At 42.7% G+C, this 19,336-nt stretch overlaps 1 protein-coding gene across 2 annotated transcripts in view; it reads right to left on the minus strand.

Moving 5' to 3' along the window:
• Positions 1-19,336, minus strand: part of LOC134346287 (RNA exonuclease 1 homolog) — a 71,196-nt gene that overhangs the window by 23,733 nt on the left and 28,127 nt on the right. For both annotated transcript variants that reach the window (XM_063047635.1, XM_063047636.1), the window contains exons 8-10: positions 17,658-17,795; positions 6,904-7,017; positions 3,372-3,445 (exon numbers count right to left, since the gene is read on the minus strand). In XM_063047635.1, the coding sequence (XP_062903705.1) occupies positions 3,372-3,445; positions 6,904-7,017; positions 17,658-17,795 (326 nt within the window). The remainder of the gene's footprint in view (positions 1-3,371; positions 3,446-6,903; positions 7,018-17,657; positions 17,796-19,336) is intronic.

Here is a 19,336-nt window from a genome sequence, read left to right on the forward strand (position 1 = left end):
AGCAAAGCATTTGATAAGGTTCCGCCTAGAAGGCTGGTCAAGAAGGTTCAGTTGCATGGCATTCAAGATGAGGTAGTAAACTGAGTTAGACATTGGTATTGTGGGAGAAGCCAGAGAGTGGTTGCAGATGGTTACATCTCTGACTGGAAGCCTGTGACTAGCGGTATGCCACAGGGATTGGTGCTGGATCCATTGCTATTTGTCATCTGTATCAATGATCTGGATAAAAATATGGTTAACTGGATCAGCAAATTTGTGGATGACACCAAGACTGGGGGTATAGTGAATAGTGAGGAAGACTATTATGGCTTGTAGAGGGATCTGCATCAACTGGGAAAAATGGGCTAAAAAAATGGCAGATGAAATTTAATGCAGACAAGTCTAAGGATGATGCCATGTGTGGTGGACTTGAGTTATAAGGAAAGGTTGAAAGGTTAAGACTGTATTCATTTGAACCTGGGTGGGACTACAAGAGGTAATGGGTTAAAGTTGAAAAGTCTAGGGGGAACATGAGGGGAAACTTCTTGACTCAGAAGGTCATAAGAATGCGGAACGAGCTGCCAGCACAAGTGGTCCATGCGAGCTTGATTTTAACATTTGGATAGTTTGGATATGTACATGGATAGTAGGGATATGGAGGACTATGGTCTAGGTGCAGGTTGATTGGAGTAGGCAGTTTAAATGGTTTTGGCAGGGGCTGATGGGCCAAACAGTGTGTTTGTGCTGTACTTCTCTACCATTCCACAAACACATTCAGCCCATATCCCCCTACATATTTCTGGTCCTGTTCATAAGCCTTTTTAAACACTAAATGTTTGTATGTCTACCATCTCATTCCACCTAACAACTATTCTCAATGGAAAAAATTGCCTTTCAAGATCTCCTCTGAATATCTTCTCTCTCACCTCAAATCTATACCTCCTAGCTTTAGACTTCACTATGGGGAGTGTGAGTAAAGACTCAATCCTATCTCAGCCCTCAATCTTAAAAGTAAATAAGATTATTACTTCTGCTTCCTACACTTCAGTGAGAAGGATCGCAGCCCACCAAATCTTTGTAACTCAAGTCTCAGCACCAGATAAGTCTCTTCTACATTCTCTCCATTTCCACCACAATTCTGCACAATACTCTGATGGTGCAACTGCAACATGTCACAACACTTATCCACAATACCTTAGTCTACGAGGGCAAGCATGCCAAATGCTTTCTTTACTACCCTGTCCGTCCTGGATCACCATTCTCAGGGAACTATGAACACACATCACAAGGTTTCTCTGTATACCATCACTCCTTGTTCCCTGCCATTTACATGTTATATCTTGTTGGCATCTGGAGGTCCCAAAATCCAATACTTCACAACTGTCAGGATTATAGTGCTCACCTGCCACACCTCCCCACCCCTCCAGAGATAAAGGGGGAAACATGCCTGGAGGCAGAGGAAGTAGGAGGTCCTTAAAGGATATTTTGCTTTGTGTTCACCAGAAAGAGGGACTTTGACAAATGTGAGTTCACTGTAGAACAGACTAATGTGTTGGAGTGTGTCAGGGTTAAAAAAAATAAGAGGTACAGTGTTGGTGCTTCTAAAAACATTAGGATAGGCAAGTCCCTAGTGCTGAACTGAATATGGAAAGTGAGGGATAAGATTGCTGAGACTGACGATGATCTTTGTACCCTCCGTGGCTACAGGAGGACTACTATAGGATTGGAGGATGGGAAATGTTGTTCCATTGTTCAAGAAAGCTCACAGGGATAACCTTGGGAATTATAGACCAGTGAGTCTTACATCAGTGGTGGACAAACTATCCAAAGGACAGTATACACGAGCATTCAGAGAAGCATGTCTAATTAAGCATGGCTTTGTGGGTGTCAGGTCATGCCTCAAGAGCCTGAATGAGTTTTCCCAAGGAGGTGACAGAACAAATTGATGAAGTTAGAATGGTGGATGTGATGCATGTGAATTTTAGCATGGCATTTGACATGGTTCCCATGGTAGGCTCATGTAGAAAATCATGAGGCATGTAATCCATGGAAACTTAATTGTATGGATTCTGAATTGGCTTTCCCACCAAAGCCAGACAGTGATAGTAGATAACAGGAATTCTGCAGATGCCGGAAATTCAAGCAACACACATCAAAGTTGCTGGTGAACGCAGCAGGCCAGGCAGCATCTCTAGGAAGAGGTACAGTCGACGTTTCAGGCCGAGACTCTTCGTCAGGACTAACTGAAGGAAGAGTTAGTAAGAGATTTGAAAGTGGGCGGGGGAGGGGGAGATCCAAAATGATAGGAGAAGACAGGAGGGGGAGGGATGGAGCCAAGAGCTGGACAGGTGATGGGCAAAAGGGATACGAGAGGATCATGAGACAGGAGGTCTGGGGAGAAAGACGGGGGGGGTGGGAACGGGACCCAGAGGATGGTCAAAGGGTATAGTCAGAGGGATAGAGGGAGAAAAAGGAGAGTGAGAGAAAGAATGTGTGTATAAAAATAAATAACGGATGGGGTACGAGGGGGAGGTGGGGCATTAGCAGAAGTTAGAGAAGTCAATGTTCATGCCATCAGGTTGGAGTCTGATGTGTCTTCTGCCCAGAGGACAGTGACTAGTAGTGACCCACAAGGATCTGTTCTAGGACTCCTGTTTATGATTTTTAGAAATTACTTGGATGAGGAAATGGAAGGGTGCTGATGACACGAAGATTGGTGGTGTTGTGTATGGTGTAGAAGACCACTCTATGTTACAACAGGACATAGATTAATATAGATATTGATCAACACTGGATGGAGAAGTGATACAGTTCAATCCAGAAAAGTAATACACTCTGAAAGACAGAACTTCAAGCAGGGGACAAGGTTAATGGCAGGGGTTTTAGCAGTGTGGAAGAACAAAGTGACCTTGGGACACAGGTCTATAGATCCCTCAAAGTTGCCACACAAGTTGATAGGGTGGTTAAGGTGGTTATAGTATTCTGGCCTTCATGAGTTCAGAGCTATGAGGTAAAGTTAGAGCTCTATAAATCTGTGGTTAGACCACACTTGACGTAATGCAATTAGTTCTGGTCACCTCATTGTGAGGAGGTGGAGGCTTTAGAGGGTGCAGAGGAGATTTACAAAGATGCTACCTGAATTAGAGAACATGTTTTGTGAGGAGTGAGTTTATGACAGTGTCTGCCTTTTATCCAACCCATATTGTCATTTCAGCTGATCCATGAATGGTGATGGGAGGAGCAGTCCAATAACAGGGAATGGAGCAAGTCTGGGAAAGCATTGGGCAGTCATCTCATTAGTGCACATTTCCTCAGGCTTAGAGACAACAAATTAAGCTTTTGAAATGCTTCTGAAATCACCTCATAAAATCCAAACCAATATGAAATTATACCTTAGCAACCTGACATCCAACAGATTCCAGCACCGTTTCACAGCAACTATATCGGCATTCCCATCCATTAGAAACTGGAATCAGAAACATACATTGAAAGTTCACTGTCAATATGCATGAAGAATAGCAGATAAAGCATTCATGGGACATAGCCAGCACTGACCATCCCTCAATCCCCAACTGTAATACTGCTTCAGTGGTCTTCACAATCAGCTGCGTTGTTGGATCAGGTCAGTACAACATTTGTTTGAGATCACTGGAAAGATAGACGGGTTTTAGGACAGTTCAGTAACCATCTTTGCCAGAATCAAAATTAATTTTTTATATTTCAACTCAAATTTCCCCAGCAGGTGGCGCATTTGACTCCAATTTAGCCTGCTTCATACTAGTCTGCCCTGCTGTTGCCTCATTGAGAAGGTGCTGGGGCACATCTAACTGAAGCAAATTGAAATTAAGATTTAAAGGGTCAAAAAGGATTGTACTAGGACCTTGCCAAAAGACAATTAAGGTTAAAGTTAAAATGTGAGAACACTAAGTGAAGTTTTCAGTTCATACTTTGTTTGACCACTTGAAGTTAGATGAAATTTCGGTTAGGACACCTCTGAAGAACTGTGTGTAATTCTGATTGTCACACTGTAGGAAAAATATGGAGGCTTTGTAGAGGGTATAAAGGATTTTACCTGGATTGAAGGGCATTTACAGGTATTTTCCACCTCTCACCCTGCATTATGCCCTGTAGCATTTGACACTTCCACCATAGGAAAACAACTGACAATTTACCTTACTTCTCATAATTTTACATACTTCTCTCAGCTCATCCCTCAGACCCTGATACTCTAGAAAGAACAATACAAATTTGCCCAATCACGCCCAACACTTTAAATACACTCTAATCAAGGCAACATCCTGATGAACCTTCTCTGTACTCTCTCCAAACACCAACACATTCTTCCAGTAATAAGGCAAGCAAAACTCCAAAAGTTGCCCAACCAAAAAGTTTCATGCAGTTGCAACATAACTTGCAAATTGTTACATTCAATGCGCTGACCAATGAAAGACAAGCAACCTTAGCTTGCAGGCCACTTGTGCTATGTGCCTTCTTGACTATTTGTGTTGCCACCTTCAGGAGGCTATGGACTTGCATCTCAAGGACCCTCTGCACATTCTGTGGAAGTGGTGTTCAACTGGATTCAAGTTCGTAAAAATAACAATCTGCCAATGTATGAATAGTTGAATGTGCAAGTTCAGTAACTGACTACGGTTTACAGAAGTGGGAATACAGTGTCAGACAGATTGTTAACCCTCATCTTTCAGCTGAAACCGCCGCCAGTGTGCAACTTGATATTCGTTAGGGGAATACCTCTTCTGAGTTCTTTGGTAAAAGAGGTGGATTCTTTGGCTCTTCTGTATATACTGTGTATTTAAAAACAATGAAACATCAAACTGAATCATGAAGATGAATTAGTTTCAGAAAAAGAAATTCCATTGAGATTAAAAGCAGTTTAATTCAAACAAAATAGGAAAATGAGATTGTATACGTTTTAAAGATGCAGAAAGCAAAATACTATGTCCTTCACTGTCAAAATTGTATTGTAGAAAAATAATCTGTTTTCATGAAACTTCTGGAAAGAGTGGTCAGATCTATAGTGAATGAGGAACTGAGAATTTACAGTTAAAAATAATATTCACAAATTAATGGGACAAATGACCTGCAAGCTAAGGTTAGAAGGTGATTATAATTGCACTGGTTATCATCTTCCAAAATATCGGATTCTATATCAGTTTCCTGAGATTGACAAATAGATAATTACAGAATCCAAGGAGGGCGAAAATGAGAGCTACCAACCTGACATCCTAGCAGGGTGGAGTCAACAATTTATAAAATCATGGTTAACAGAAACCAAGACAAATGGTATGCCACAAGGATTGGTGCTGGTGTCCAAGACATCTGGAGTTGCCAAGGGATTGAGTTTGATGATACAAGGCAGTGTGAAGCAGACGGTGAAAGGAGAACAAGGAAATATGAACAGGCTCGATGAACTGGCAGTGACCAGGCAAATCAAAAAAAGTCATACACATCTGGGAAAATAGGAATGCCAAAAGCTTCATTAGATCATCAGAGATTCAAAGTGGATGGGCTCAGAGAGACTCGAATGTCATCAGACTGAGTGATTCATGTACATTCAGGATATCAAGCAAATAGGAAGACAAATGACAGATTGACCTTTGCTGTAAGAGGATTAGGAGTACAAGACTAACAAATCGGCTCCAATTATACACTACACTTCGAATATTGCAGTTGGGTACATTCTCCTTACCAAAAGATATACTTCTAATATAGAGTAGAGCAAAGGTTCACTAGATGGATTCTCAAGACAGCAACTTTCCACATATGGGAACAATAAGCCCATACCATCAGACAACAAAATAGTAACAGAAATGGACCTTTCAGACACTCAAGTCTTTGCCAACAGTGGCTTATCCGATTCTCCCCAATTCCACTTTCCCACCTGTTGCTCATAGTGCATGGTTTTTTTTTCCCATGATTAAATATCTTTGCTTTCAACACAAAGTTTGTTTCTGCAACTTTTGAATTGCAAAGTCTGACAATCTTTTGTTCAAAAGGAAGCCTTCCCTAAATCAGTCTAATGCGACTTCTCCCTGATTATGAGACCATGACCACAGGTATTGGAATCTCCCATGTGGTGGATACATTTTCTAGCATTTACTGCATCACAACACACTTTAATAAGATTGCTTCTCACTCTTCTAAGCCTTCATGAGTATAATCACAATCTGTCCAACCTATTCTCATAACACAACCCCCTCCATTACTGGAGTCATCCTAACTGGACCTTTTTTCAAACTGTTTCCAATGACAGGATAAAGGAAGAATTAATTTAAGAGAGTCTAGAACCAGGGGTCAGCTCAGAATAAAAGGGTCAGCCACTTAACAGTTACGAGAATTAATTTCTTCTCCCAAACAATGGTAAACCCTTAAGTGAACCTTCGCAGCCCTTTTGGGTCGATACATTGGTAAATATTGAAATGGAGGAAATGTCAGTTACCACAAGGGAAAGGAAGCTTCTACAATGTGTCGACCCCAAATTGAGCAGCACAATGTAATTCAGTGGGAGATGAAAGTGCAACCCCAAAAAGACAAATGACCCCATTGAAAGAGTATGTGCTGTTACATTCCAGCACTAACTTCCTGAAACTTATGAGGAGCAGAAATCAAACTACAGTATGAGACTTGCAAAAGTGTGGCACCAACCCCACAACAGCTGATGGCAGCTGGCAACGGTCAGTAAATCACTTGCTGGTCACAAGATGAATGACTTGCTCAATTTACAAGAGCAATATCTGTTACTTCAGTGTTATTGTAAGAATAATCTTGGTCAGTACAACAGATATACAGGATTCATTACACACTATTATCACACATGCCTAAAAGATTTGCTCCCCTTTTGTGCAGAGAATCCACTTCAGTGTGCAGTCTGTGTATATTATAATTTTTTTATAAAACACTCACCTTGCCGCCTTATTAATTTTCCCCAATGGTACACACATTCTTCCTTGGAGATGTAATTTCCATCAGGTGCTACAGAGAATGATATTCCACAACGACAGCAAACCTGGATAAAAGCTTCAGAACAGTACAGAGGAACAAGTAAAACGTTTGCAGAAGGTCAACACTTACAGTGGCAAAGGTGCCAGTGTGGCATGCTGGCATAACAGTTAGCACAAACACTATTGCAACCGCAGCAACCTGGGTTCAATTCCTGCCACCGTCTGCAAGGAGTCTGTACGTTCTCCCCATGGGTTTCCTCCAAATGCTCCGGTTTCCTCCCACATTCCAAGGACATACGAGTTAGTAGATTAATTATTCATATGGGTGTAATTGGGTGGCGCAGGCTAGTTGAGCCAGAAGAATCTGTTACCATGCTTTTCGTCCACATTAAAAAATATAGTTTTGCTCAAACTTTAAAAAAAATATACAATACTTCAAGAACGCAGCAGGCCAGGCAGCATCTATGGGAAAGAGTTAACAGTCAATGTTTCAGGCCAATAACCTTCACCATGAAACGTCAACTGTTTACTCTTTTCCATAGATACTCCCAGGCCTGCTGAGTTCCTTCCACATTTTGTATGTGTTGCTTGATTTCCAGCATCCGCAGATTTTCTCATGTTTGTGATTGTATTACCTCGAGTCAGTTCATCATAATAACCAAAATGTGGGGAGAATGAAATAAAACAAATATTTCAGGACAACGCAAAGCAATCACTCTTCAGAGTAGCAATGAAATTCCCAGAGTATCATGTTGTGGGCCTGAAGATAGACAAGTCCCCCGGGTCCTGATGGAATGCATCCCAGGGTACTGAAAGAAATGGCAGCGGTTATAGTTGAGGCCTTGGTGATAATTTACCAAAATTCTCTGGACTCTGGGCAGGTCCCAGCAGACTGGAAGAAGGTACATGTCATGCCACTGTTCAAAACAGGATGGAGGCAAAAGGCAGGAAACTATAGGCCAGTTAGTTTAACATCTGTAGCTGGGAAAATGCTTGAAGATATCATTAAAGAAAAAATAGCAAGGCATCTGGAAAGAAATGGATCCATCAGGCAGACGCAGCATGGATCCAGCAGGTCCTATTTGACAAACTTACTGGAGATCTTTGAGGATATAATGTGCACAGTGGATAGAGGGGAACAGATAGACATTATTTACTTGGATTTTCATAAGGCATTTGATAAAGTGCCACATAAAAGACTTATCCATGAGGTAAGGATGCATAGAGTTAGGGGTGATGTATTAGCATGAATAGAGGATTGGTTAACCAATAGAAAGCAGAGAGTTGGGATACAGGAGAGTTTCTCCGGTTGGCGATCAGTGGTGAGCGATGTGCCGCAAGGTTGGTGCTGGGTCTGCAACTGTTATATATATCTATATATATATATATATATATATCTATCTATATACATCTATCTATATACATCTATCTATATATATCTATCTATCTATCTATCTATATCTATATATCTATCTATATATACACACACCCTTGCGGCATATCGCTCACCACTGATCGCCAACCAGATATATATACATCTCCGTTAGTCTCATGAGAACATGGATTTGCGCCTTGGAAGGTTTCCAGGGCGCAGGCCTGACTAAGGTTGTATGGAAGATCAGCAGTTGCCCATGCTGCAAGTCTCCCCTCTCCACACCACCGATGTTGTCCAAGGGAAGGGTATTAGGACCCATACAGCTTGGCACTGGTGTCGTCGCAGAGCAATGTGTGATTAAGTGCCTTGCTCAAGGACACACACGCTGCCTCAGCCAAGGCTCGAACTAGCAACTTTCAGAACACTAGACGAACGCCTTAACCACTTGGCCACTCGCCAACACATGATAGATAAACAATCTGGAACAGGGGACCAGATATACTGTGTCTAGGTTTGCTGATTATACTAAATTGAGTGGAAAAAAAATTGTGCAGTGGATACAGAGAGTCTGCAGAGAGAAATAGATAGGTTAAGACTCAACCATTAAGTGAGTGGGCAAGGGTCTGGCAGACAGAGTACAATGTTGGTAAATGCGGTGTCATCCACTTTGGAAAGGAAAATGAAAGAGCATATTATTATTGAAATGGTAAAAGATTACAGCATGCTGCAGTACCGAGGGACTTGGGAGTGCTTGCACATGAATCGCAAAAGGTTGGTTTGCAGGTGCAGTAGGCTATCAAGACACATGTAATGTTGGCCTTCATTGCCAGAGGGATTGAATTTAAGAGCAGAGAGGTTATGCTGCAACCATATAGGGTACTAGTGAGGCTGCATCTGGAGTACTGCATGCAGTCCTGGTCTCTTTACTTGAGAAAGAATATACTGACTTCGGAGGCGGTGCAGAGGAGGTTCACCAGGTTGATTCCAGAGATGAGGGGGCTAGATAATAAGGAAAGGTTGAGTCGCCTGGGACTGTACTGGAATCCAGAAGTATGAGGGGAGATCTTATAGAAACATTTAAAATTATGAAGGTATAGATAAGACAGACAGGAAAGCTGTTTTCACTGATAGTTGAGGCTAGAACGAGGGGACATAGCCTCAAGATTCAGAGCAGCAAATTTAGGATGGAGATGAGGAGGAACTGCTTTTCCCAGGGAGTGGTGAATCTGGAATTCTCTGCCCAATGAAACAGTGGAGGCTACCTCAGTAAATATATTTAAGACAAGGTTGGATAGATTTTTGCATAGTACAGGAATTAAGGGTTATGGGGAAAAGGCAGGTAGGTGGAGATGAGACCATGGTCAGATCAGCCATGATCTTATTGAATGGCGGAGCAGGCTCGATGAGCCAGATGGCCTACTTCTGCTCCTATTTCTTATGTTCCAATGTTAGAAACAGGTCTGTCTGTTCGCATCCACCTGTGGACTTACTCCAAGTGTAGTCTAACCATTATGGAGCTGCAACATTACTTAACTCAATCCCACGACTAATGAAGACAAACACATCTTGCGCCTTCTTAACCACCATCAACTTGCAAATCTTGGACGTGGACCTCAAGATTACTCCGTTCATCCATACTACAAAGAATCCTGCCATTGACCCAATAATCTCTTCCAAGTTTAACCTTATAAAGTGCATCACCTCTCACTTTTCTGCCAATTCTCAGCCCAGCTGTTTCCCCATCAGTGTCCTGTTGTAACCTACCACAATCTGATAGACATCTGCTCCATCACTGATCTTCAAGGCACCTGCAAACTTACTAACGCACCCTTCCATTTCCTCATCCAAATCATTTAAAGTAAAATTATCAAAGTAGATACAGTATGTTACCACATAATGTCCTGAGATTCATTTTACTATAGACATTCACAGTAGATACAAAAGACAAAATCTATGAAAAATGGACAAGCAGCCAAAGTGCAAAAGACAACAAATTGTGCAAATACAAAAAAATACAAGAAAACAATAATAAATAGATTATAAATAATATTGACAACACGAGTTGTCAAATTCTTGAAGGTGAGCGCCTGGGTTGTGTAAACAGCATACTGTTGGGGTGAGTGAAGTTATTGACTGGTTCAGGAGCCTGTTGGTTGAGGGGTAATAACTGTTTCTGAACCTGGTGGTATGGGACCAAAGGCTCCTGTACCTTCTTCTGGATGGCAGCAGCGAGAAGAGAGCATGGCCTGGATTGGTGGGATCTCTGATGATGGATACTGGTTTCCTGCGACACTGCTCCTTGTACATATATTCAATGGTGGGGAGGGCTTTACCTGTGATGGATTGAGCTGTATACACTACTTTTTGTAAGTTTTTCTGTTCAAGTGCATTGGTGTTTCCAATCCAGGCTGTATTGCAACCAGACTCTGCTCTCCAGTGTACATTACGTTGGCCTCAGGGTCATTGGGGGCTGTGAGAGTTCTGTTGGTCAAAGCGATCATTGAAGCCATTGAGCTCAATTTGAGAGCGAAACCTTGTTGTCACACACGTCGCTTGGCTTTAGTTTGCAGGTAAGAGGAGTCAAGCCCTGCCACAGCTATTAAGCATTCTTCTGTGAATCAGGTTTGTTCCAGAATTGCCACTTCACATGTGAGATAGTTTTCTGGAGGTAGTACCTGGACTTTGTAATTTTTATAAAATCACAAGATACTATCCAAGGAAAGTGCAGGAGTACAGCGTAGGGGTCCCAGAACAAATTCCTGCAGAACACTAGTGGTCATCAACCTCCAGACAGAATATGCTCCATGTACTACCACCCTCTCCTTCTGTTAGCAAGATAATTCTGATCCAAGCAATTTCCTTGGATCCCATGCCTCCTGACTTGCAGAATGAACCGTGGGGAATCTTTACTAAACAAACGCATTACTAAAATCTATATATACACCACATCCACCATTCTTCCTTCATCACTTTGCTTTGTCACTTTCTCAAAGAATTGAATCAGGCTCGTGAGGTAGGACCTTCCCATCACAAAGCAATGCTGACCAACTAATTAGATGAGGCTTCTTCAAATGCTGATAAATACCGTCTCTAAGAATGCTCTCTAACAGTTTTGCCAACACTGACACAAGACTCACTGATCTACAATTCATAGGATTAAATATATTACCTTTCTCCAACGAGTAGTATCACTTGCCACCCTTCAATCTTCTGGTACTCCTGTGGCCAGTGAGGACACAAAGATCATCGCCAAAGGTACAGTAATCACTTCACTCATTCCCCAAGCTGGATAGTGGTTGTCTATTGTGTCCGACGATGATCAGTGCCTCAACTAATAAAAGCAAGCATGACATATGCCTCCTTCGCTACCCTATCGACCTGTGCACTTGGACCTCAATGACATGCCATTAATGGAGTACTGTCCCTTCACATTTGATCTTCTCAATCAGATTTAATACTACTGGCATAAATCATGAAATTTGTTGTCTTTGTGGCAAAAAAAAAGTGCAAGGTTTTTGCTGCGACACCCCACAGCTCCTGTACGCTTTCTCATCACCATCTGAAATTCTGCCAACAATAGTTGTGTCGTCAGCAGATTTATAGATGGCCTTTGAGCTGTGCCTAGCCACACAGTCACGGGTGTGGAGAGAGTGGAGCAGTGGGATAAGCACACGTCCAATATGCACCAGCGTAGATTGACAGTAAGGTGAAGATATTACTTCTGATCTGCACAGGTTGTGGTCTTCCAGCTAGGCAGTCGAGGATCCAGCTGCAGAAGGAGGTACAGAGGCCAGGTTTTTCCCGATCAGAACTATAGGAATGACAGGGTTAAACACTGACCTATAGTCAATAAACAGCATGCTGACATTATTCAGGTGATCCAAACCATGAACAGCCAATAAGATTGCATCTGCAGGAGCTAATTCTAGCCATAACCAACTTCTCAAAGCAGTTCGTCACCGTAGATGCAAGTGCTACTGGATGATAGTTGTTAAGGCAGCTCACCCTGCACCTATGGTAGGCACTGGTATGATTTTTTTGAAGCAGGTGAGAACTTCTGAAAGATTGAAAATGTCTTTGAACACACCCAATGGTTGGTTGACGCAGGTTTTCAGAGCCCTAACAGGTACTCTGTCAGGGCCTGTTGCCTTGCGAGGGTTCACCCTCTTGAAAGACAGATCACAGGGTGACTGAGTGCTGCAGGGATCCTCACAGCTCCAGTTATATTCTCCCTTTCAAAGGCAGCATAAAAGGCTTTGAGCTCATCTGGGGGTGAAGCATCACAGTCATTCATGTTAGGTTTCAATTTGTAGAAAGTAATGGCTTGCCTAGCCTGCAGAGTTGATGTACATCCATTTCTGCCTGCAACCTGCAAAGGAATTGTTCCTTTGCTCTTGAGCTAGCCCTCCAAGTCATACCTGGTTTTCTTATATAGTGCTGGGTCATCAGACTTGAATGTCACAAATCTGTCCCTCAGAGTATGAACCTCCTGGTTCACCCACAACTTTTGATTTGGGCATGTCCAGTATACTCTAATCAGCACATACTCATTCACACAAGTTTGAATTAAGTCATTGACAGTCCTGGCATACACAGACTCGCAGACGAATCCCAAATACAGTCCAGTCCATGATTCAAAGCAGTCCTGGAAGTGCTCCTGTGCCTCCCTTGGCCATGACTTCTTGGTCCTCGCTACTGGTGCCACTGTCTTCAGTGTCTGCCTCTACCCAGGGTGTAGAAATATAGCCAAGTGATCAGACTTTCCCCAAGTGCAGGCGTGGGATGGTACAGTAAGCGCTCTTGATGGCAGTGTAACAGTGGTCCAGTGTTGGTTCCTCTGATTCTACAAGTGGTTTGTTAGTAATAATTATTTAGAGACTTTTTCAAGCTGACCTGGTTAAAATCCCTCAAAATGATGGGGAAGGCATCAGGATGCACTGTTTCATGCCTGATTGTTACATCGCTGAGTTTGTTTACAGGCTGTTTGACACTGGCCTGAGGTGGGATGTACACTGCTAACAAGATGATGGCTGAAATCTACCATAGCAGATAATACGGATGACAGGTTGGGTAAGCAGGACTAGGACAGTACCACAACATTTGTATAGCACAAGGAGTTGATCCTTAAGCATACTCCACCTCCTCTGCCTTTGAAAGACTCAGCAGTCCCACCCTGGTGAACTGTGAAGCCATCAAGCTGTATCACTGGGCCAGAATGGCGGGAGACATCCAAGATTCCATGAAGCAAAATAAAAAAAACAAGTTTTTAATGTCCATCTGGTACAGCATTCTAGCCCCGAGATCTTGGATTTCATTGACTAGCACCTGCACATTTGCGAACAAGATGGTCAGTACTGGAAGTCAAAAGCCACGTAGTCGTAGATGAACTTTTAAACCACAGTGGCATTCTCTCTTCCGCTCTTTTAAAGGGGAACTGCACCAGCAAACAGAATCCAAGTTTCATCAACTTCGAGTGGCAATATATTTTTTAATTGCCGTAAAATGATGTTACTAACGTGACAGTTCATAGAAGTAGCTGTGATTTTCAGCTGTAGCAGTCTAAAATAGGAATATTTGATGCTTGAATGAGTCACCTTATTGATGGTGCCCTGGAAGAACAAACCCTCACATTTGACCAGTTTCAACCCCACCAATTTCTTTGCCCATGACTGCAAATGACCTAAATGCCACTGTATCCTTTCATAATCCTCTACACATTTCACAGCATGACCAATCTTTGGATTGTATGCAAACTTAATGACCCATCTAACCCCTTCATCCAGGTCATTTATACCACAAACCCCTTATAGATCTCAGCAAACCTTCAGCTAAAATAAGTCCCATCAAACACTACCCTCACTCTCCTATGGAGAAGTCAACTCTAACTCCAACTCAAATAGCCAAGCCATTGTTAAATCTTCCGATGAAGGCTACCATATGGATCCTACCTAAAATCCATGTAGACAGCACTCAAACCTTTGCCTTCACCAATCACCTTCATCACCACCTCAAAAATAAACGCAGTCAAAATACCAGACATCCCACCCCTCCTGGAAGTTCCGGGAGTCTCCCACATATTAATAGTGGCTCCCTGCTACCCGCAAATTATATACAATGTCCCGGAAATTGATTTTTTTGAGAGCGAGCGTGAGAGAACGCACGAGAAAGAGCGAGAGAGCAAGCGCAAGAGAAAGCAAGTGAGAGTGACCACGAGAGAGAGAGCAAGAGAGCGAGCGTAAGTGAGAGCGACCACGAGAGAGAGAGCAAGAGCAAGAGAGCGAGCGTGAGTGAGAGCGACCACGAGAGAGAGAGCAAGAGCAAGAGAGCGAGCGTGAGTGAGAGCGACCACGGGCGAGAAAGCAAGTGCGAGAGAGAGCAACCATGGGCGAAAGAGCGCGCGAGAAAGAGCAAGTGCAAGAGCGAGAGAGTTCCAAAAATAGTCAGTGGCAGAGTGTTCCAAAAACAGAAAATATAAAACATACGTCACCCCAAACAACACTAAAGTGTACCCCTGCCTAATAGGGGTCAAAATAATAACAGTGTTGCTCACTGCACTGTTTGCAACAGTGACTCTTCTATTGCCCAAGGTGGGTTAAGACTGTAAAAGACATGTTGAGGTGAGTTTAACAGGTGTCATTCGTTATTAGCATAGCTAATGTTATTTAAACTAGCTGGCTAGCTGCTAAGGAGCTACACTATTGCAGACATCCCACCTCTCCCAGGAGCCTCCTGCAAATTGATGGTGCTACCTCCCTGAAATGAGTTTTTGCAGGGTGGGATGTCTGAGATACTACATGTCCCATGCAAAGCCTGCTAGAACTAGAGGTCATAGGTTAAGGGTTAAAGTTAAAATATTTAAGGGGAACTTCTTCACTCAGTGTGAATGTGGAATGAGCTACCAGTGGAAGTGGTTGCTGTGGGTTCAGTCGCAAAATTTAAGAGAAGTTTGAATAGGTATATAGATGGATAGGACACAGAGTGCTCTGGTCCAGGAGCAAGTCAATGGGACTATAAAGAATAACTGTTTGGCACAGTCTAGATGAGCTAAAGGGCCTGTTTCTGTGCTGTACTTCTCTATGACTTAAGTATTGGAATGGATGATATTTTAGAACACATCATGTCTGTTGCCAACTATGATTTAACTGACTGGGTGCCACGGCTGTGTAGTGGTGAGTGTGACGCTATAACACCTAGGGACGGAGTTCAGAGTTCAATTCTGACATCATCGAAAAGGAGTCTCGATGTTCTCCCCATCAAAGCAGTTGGTTTCCTCCAGGTGCTCCAATTTCCTTCCACAGTCCAAAGATATTAGGTTAATTGTAAATTGTTCTATGATTAGACCAAAATTTTTTTTTTTTTTTTTTAAAAACAGGTGCTGCTGGGGAGGGGGTGGGGGTGGGCACGGTTCAAAGGGCCAGAAAGGCCTATCCAGCGCTGCATCTCCAAAATAAAACAAAACTTATTTTAAAAAAATAAACCTGTCTGCCAGCATACAATTCCTATCCCTCCATATTCTGTGTGTTGACCTGTGTATCTAAATGCCTCTGGTGCCACTGCTATCATCCTTGGCAGTACATTCCAGGCACTTACCACAATGGAACCACCCCCAGCCCCCACATTAAAGCTGTGTCCTTGAGCATTTGAATTTATACTGAGAAAAAAATTCTTGCCATCTACCCCATCTATGCCTCTTACAATTTTATGAACCCCTATCAGAATCCCATCTGCCTCTAACACTCCAAACACTTATTACAGCTCATTCTCCAATCTAAGCAGCGTCCTTGTGAATTTCAGAAGCCTCACATCTTCCCTGTTAACACGCACAAAAAGCTGGAGGAACTCAACGGGCCAGGCAGCAGCTATGCAAGAGAGTTAACAGTCGACATTTCGGGCCAAGACCCTTCATCATCTTTCCTGTATCGGGCAACCAAAACTGCACACAATATTCCAAATGTAACCCAAGCAAAAGTTTTATACAGCTGCAACACGAGTTCCTGATTTGTACTCACTGCCTCAACTGACAAAGGCAAGCGTGCCATATGCTTTCCTTACTGTCTTATCCATCTGCTTCCCACTTTCAGTGCACTATGAACATGGACCTCAAGATCCCCCTGTATCTCAATGCTTGAAATCCCCTGCCATGAACTGTACTCTTATTCCTTACATTTGGCCTAATTTGCTTGGATTAAACTCAATCTGCCATTTTTCCACCATATCTGCAATTGATCTATATCATTTGACAACTTGTCCCACTACTAAATTCTACCAATTTTGGTTTCATCTGCAAACTTATCAGCCCATCTACTTTTTCGCTACAGTCAGAGGTCCCAGCTTTAAAATACTATTGGTCACAGACACTGTCACACAGCACGGAAACAGGCCCTTGGCCTAACTGGTCCATGCTGACTCAGGTGCTCATCCAAGTTATATCCATTCACCCGAGTTTAGCTCACATCCCTCTTAACCTTACTGAAGCATGTTATTGTAACTGCCTCAACCACTTCTTCCGCAGCTCATTCCATATACTTACCGCCCTCTACGAGGAAAATTTGCCCCTCGGCTCCCTTTTAAAACTTTCCCCTCTACTCTTAAAGGCATGCCCTCTAATTCTTGATTTTCATTCCCTGGGAAAAGAGCATTCACATTAACTATGCCCCTCACCTCCAAGGCTCCAGTCAGAATAACACCTACGCAAGCCAAACCTGAATCCAATCTATTGGGCTACCATGGAGCCTATACATCTTAACCTCCTGGATCAGCCTACCATGATGGAACTTGTGAGATGCCTTACTAAAGTCCACATAGACAACATCCACCACCAATCACCGACCATCTTTGTCACCTCAAAAAGCTCAGTCTAGTTCATCAGACATGACCGGTCCCACTCAGAGTCGAATAAGCCCACGTTTTTCTAAATGTAAGTAAATCCTTGCCTGCAAATTATCTTTAATAGCTTTCAGAATGTAGTTTTGGGCATCACCAGCCTATAATTTCCTACTTTACTCCTTGATTAAACAAACACGGTCAACTCTCCAATCACCCAAGACCCTTTCTGTGGATAGAAAGGATAGGAAGATCTCTCTCGAGGCCCAAGCAATCTCTTTCTTGCCTCTCTCAATAACTTAGTTAGATTCCTTCAAGTCCTGGGGCCTTACCAACTTGATATTTTCTTCAATAGATTCAAAACCACTTTTATCTTGGTCTCAACATGCCTTCTATTATTACCATGCCCCACACTGCACGCCCTTCACCTTTAAACACGCCACTCAAAAGAATGCAAGTAGCACTACACTTATAAATCAATTTTAGACAATGAAGAAATGGAACGAATGTTAACTCACAGTCAGCAAGGCATTTCTTTGCTTCATCATTAAACAACACAGCAGTGCCTGGTTTGTCAGGGTTGGCATGAGGATATCCGTTCTTGAGCTGATCTTCACTTAAGACATAATCTTTGAGTGCTCTGTAAAGGGCAGCACCTGTAAAAGATTTAAGGGAATAGTCCAAACTGGGAGTGCAATACAAATTATTTACAAGAGTTACTACAGACATAAAATACTGATTCTATTTCTGTATTAGCATCTTTAAACCAGATTTTTGTGCCTGGCATCCAAACTGCTGAAAGATCCAGACAATTAAAGCAGCAAGTCGTTCTGCTTTCAAAAAACAAAAAAAAGTGAACAGTAATTACTTTGCCAATTCAACAAATGATCACATTGAGCAACATGGCCAATTAATTCCATTTGAAGGACACCTACCAAACTAAGCAATCCAGGTTTCAACCACACTTGATAAATTGAGGTTGTTTCTGTAACAGGCAGCTGCTGCAGAACAGAATCTGGTCTGTCACTTCAAGCGATGGCAAACGAAAATTTATATTTAAATGCAGAACTGGGACAGAATTACATAAAACAGCACATCAGCCAGAACAACATTATGTAAGCAAACACAAGGAAACCTGCAGATGCTGGAGTTTCAAGCAACACACATAAAAGTTGCTGGTGGACGCAGCAGGCCAGGCAGCATCTCTAGGAAGAGGTACGGTCGACGTTTCGGGCCGAGACCTTTCGTCAGGACTAACTGAAGGAAGAGCTAGTAAGAGATTTGAAAGTGGGAGGGTGAGGAGGAGATCAAAATGATAGGAGAAGACAGGAGGGGGAGGGATGGAGCCAAGAGCTGGACAGGTGATTGGCAAAAGGGATATGAGAGGATCATGGGACAGGAGGCCTAGGGAGAAAGAAAAAGCGTAGGTGGCTCCGTCCGCCAGAGAAGCAGGATCTATCAGTGGCCACACATTTTAATTCCATGTCCCATTTCCATTCTGATATGTCTATCTATGGCCTCCTCTACTAAAGATCAGGCCACACTCAGGTTGGAGAAACAACACCTTATATTCCGTCTGGGTAGCCTCCAACCTGATGGCATGAACATTGATTTCTCTAACTTCCACAAATGCCCCACCTCCCCCTCGTACCCTATCCGTTATTTATTTATATACACACATTCTTTTTCTCTCTCCCCTTTTTCTCCCTGTCCCCCTCACTATACCCCTTGCCCATCCTCTGGTTTTCCCCCCTCCCCTTTTTCTTTCTCCCTAGGATTGCAAACTGTCCTTGACACTCCCACCAGTTAGATAGCATAGTTCCAAGTACAACATCAGGCCCCAGCGCCTCGCAAGGCATCACTCTCTTGAAAGATGTTGTGATGTCAGGCCTCCAATACAACAATCAAAGGGTCACCAAATGCTGCAGGGATTTGCACAGGTGAAGTTTTATTCTCCCTTTCAATGCATGCCTAAAAGGCATTGAGCTCATCTGGAAGTGAAATGTCACAGCTATTAAACAAAATCAGGTTTTGCTTTACAAGTGAAAATAGCCTGCAAAACCTTCCAGAGCTGACATGTATCCATTTTCGTCTAACCTCAATTGAAATTGTTTTTTTTTTCCAACTCTTAAAAAAACCCTTCTGCAGGTTGTACCGAACTTCTTACTTATTCCTGGATCACTAGCTCTAAATGCCA

The sequence above is a fragment of the Mobula hypostoma genome, chromosome 5 (assembly GCF_963921235.1).
Source record: "Mobula hypostoma chromosome 5, sMobHyp1.1, whole genome shotgun sequence".
In the NCBI taxonomy this organism is placed as follows: domain Eukaryota; kingdom Metazoa; phylum Chordata; class Chondrichthyes; order Myliobatiformes; family Myliobatidae; genus Mobula; species Mobula hypostoma.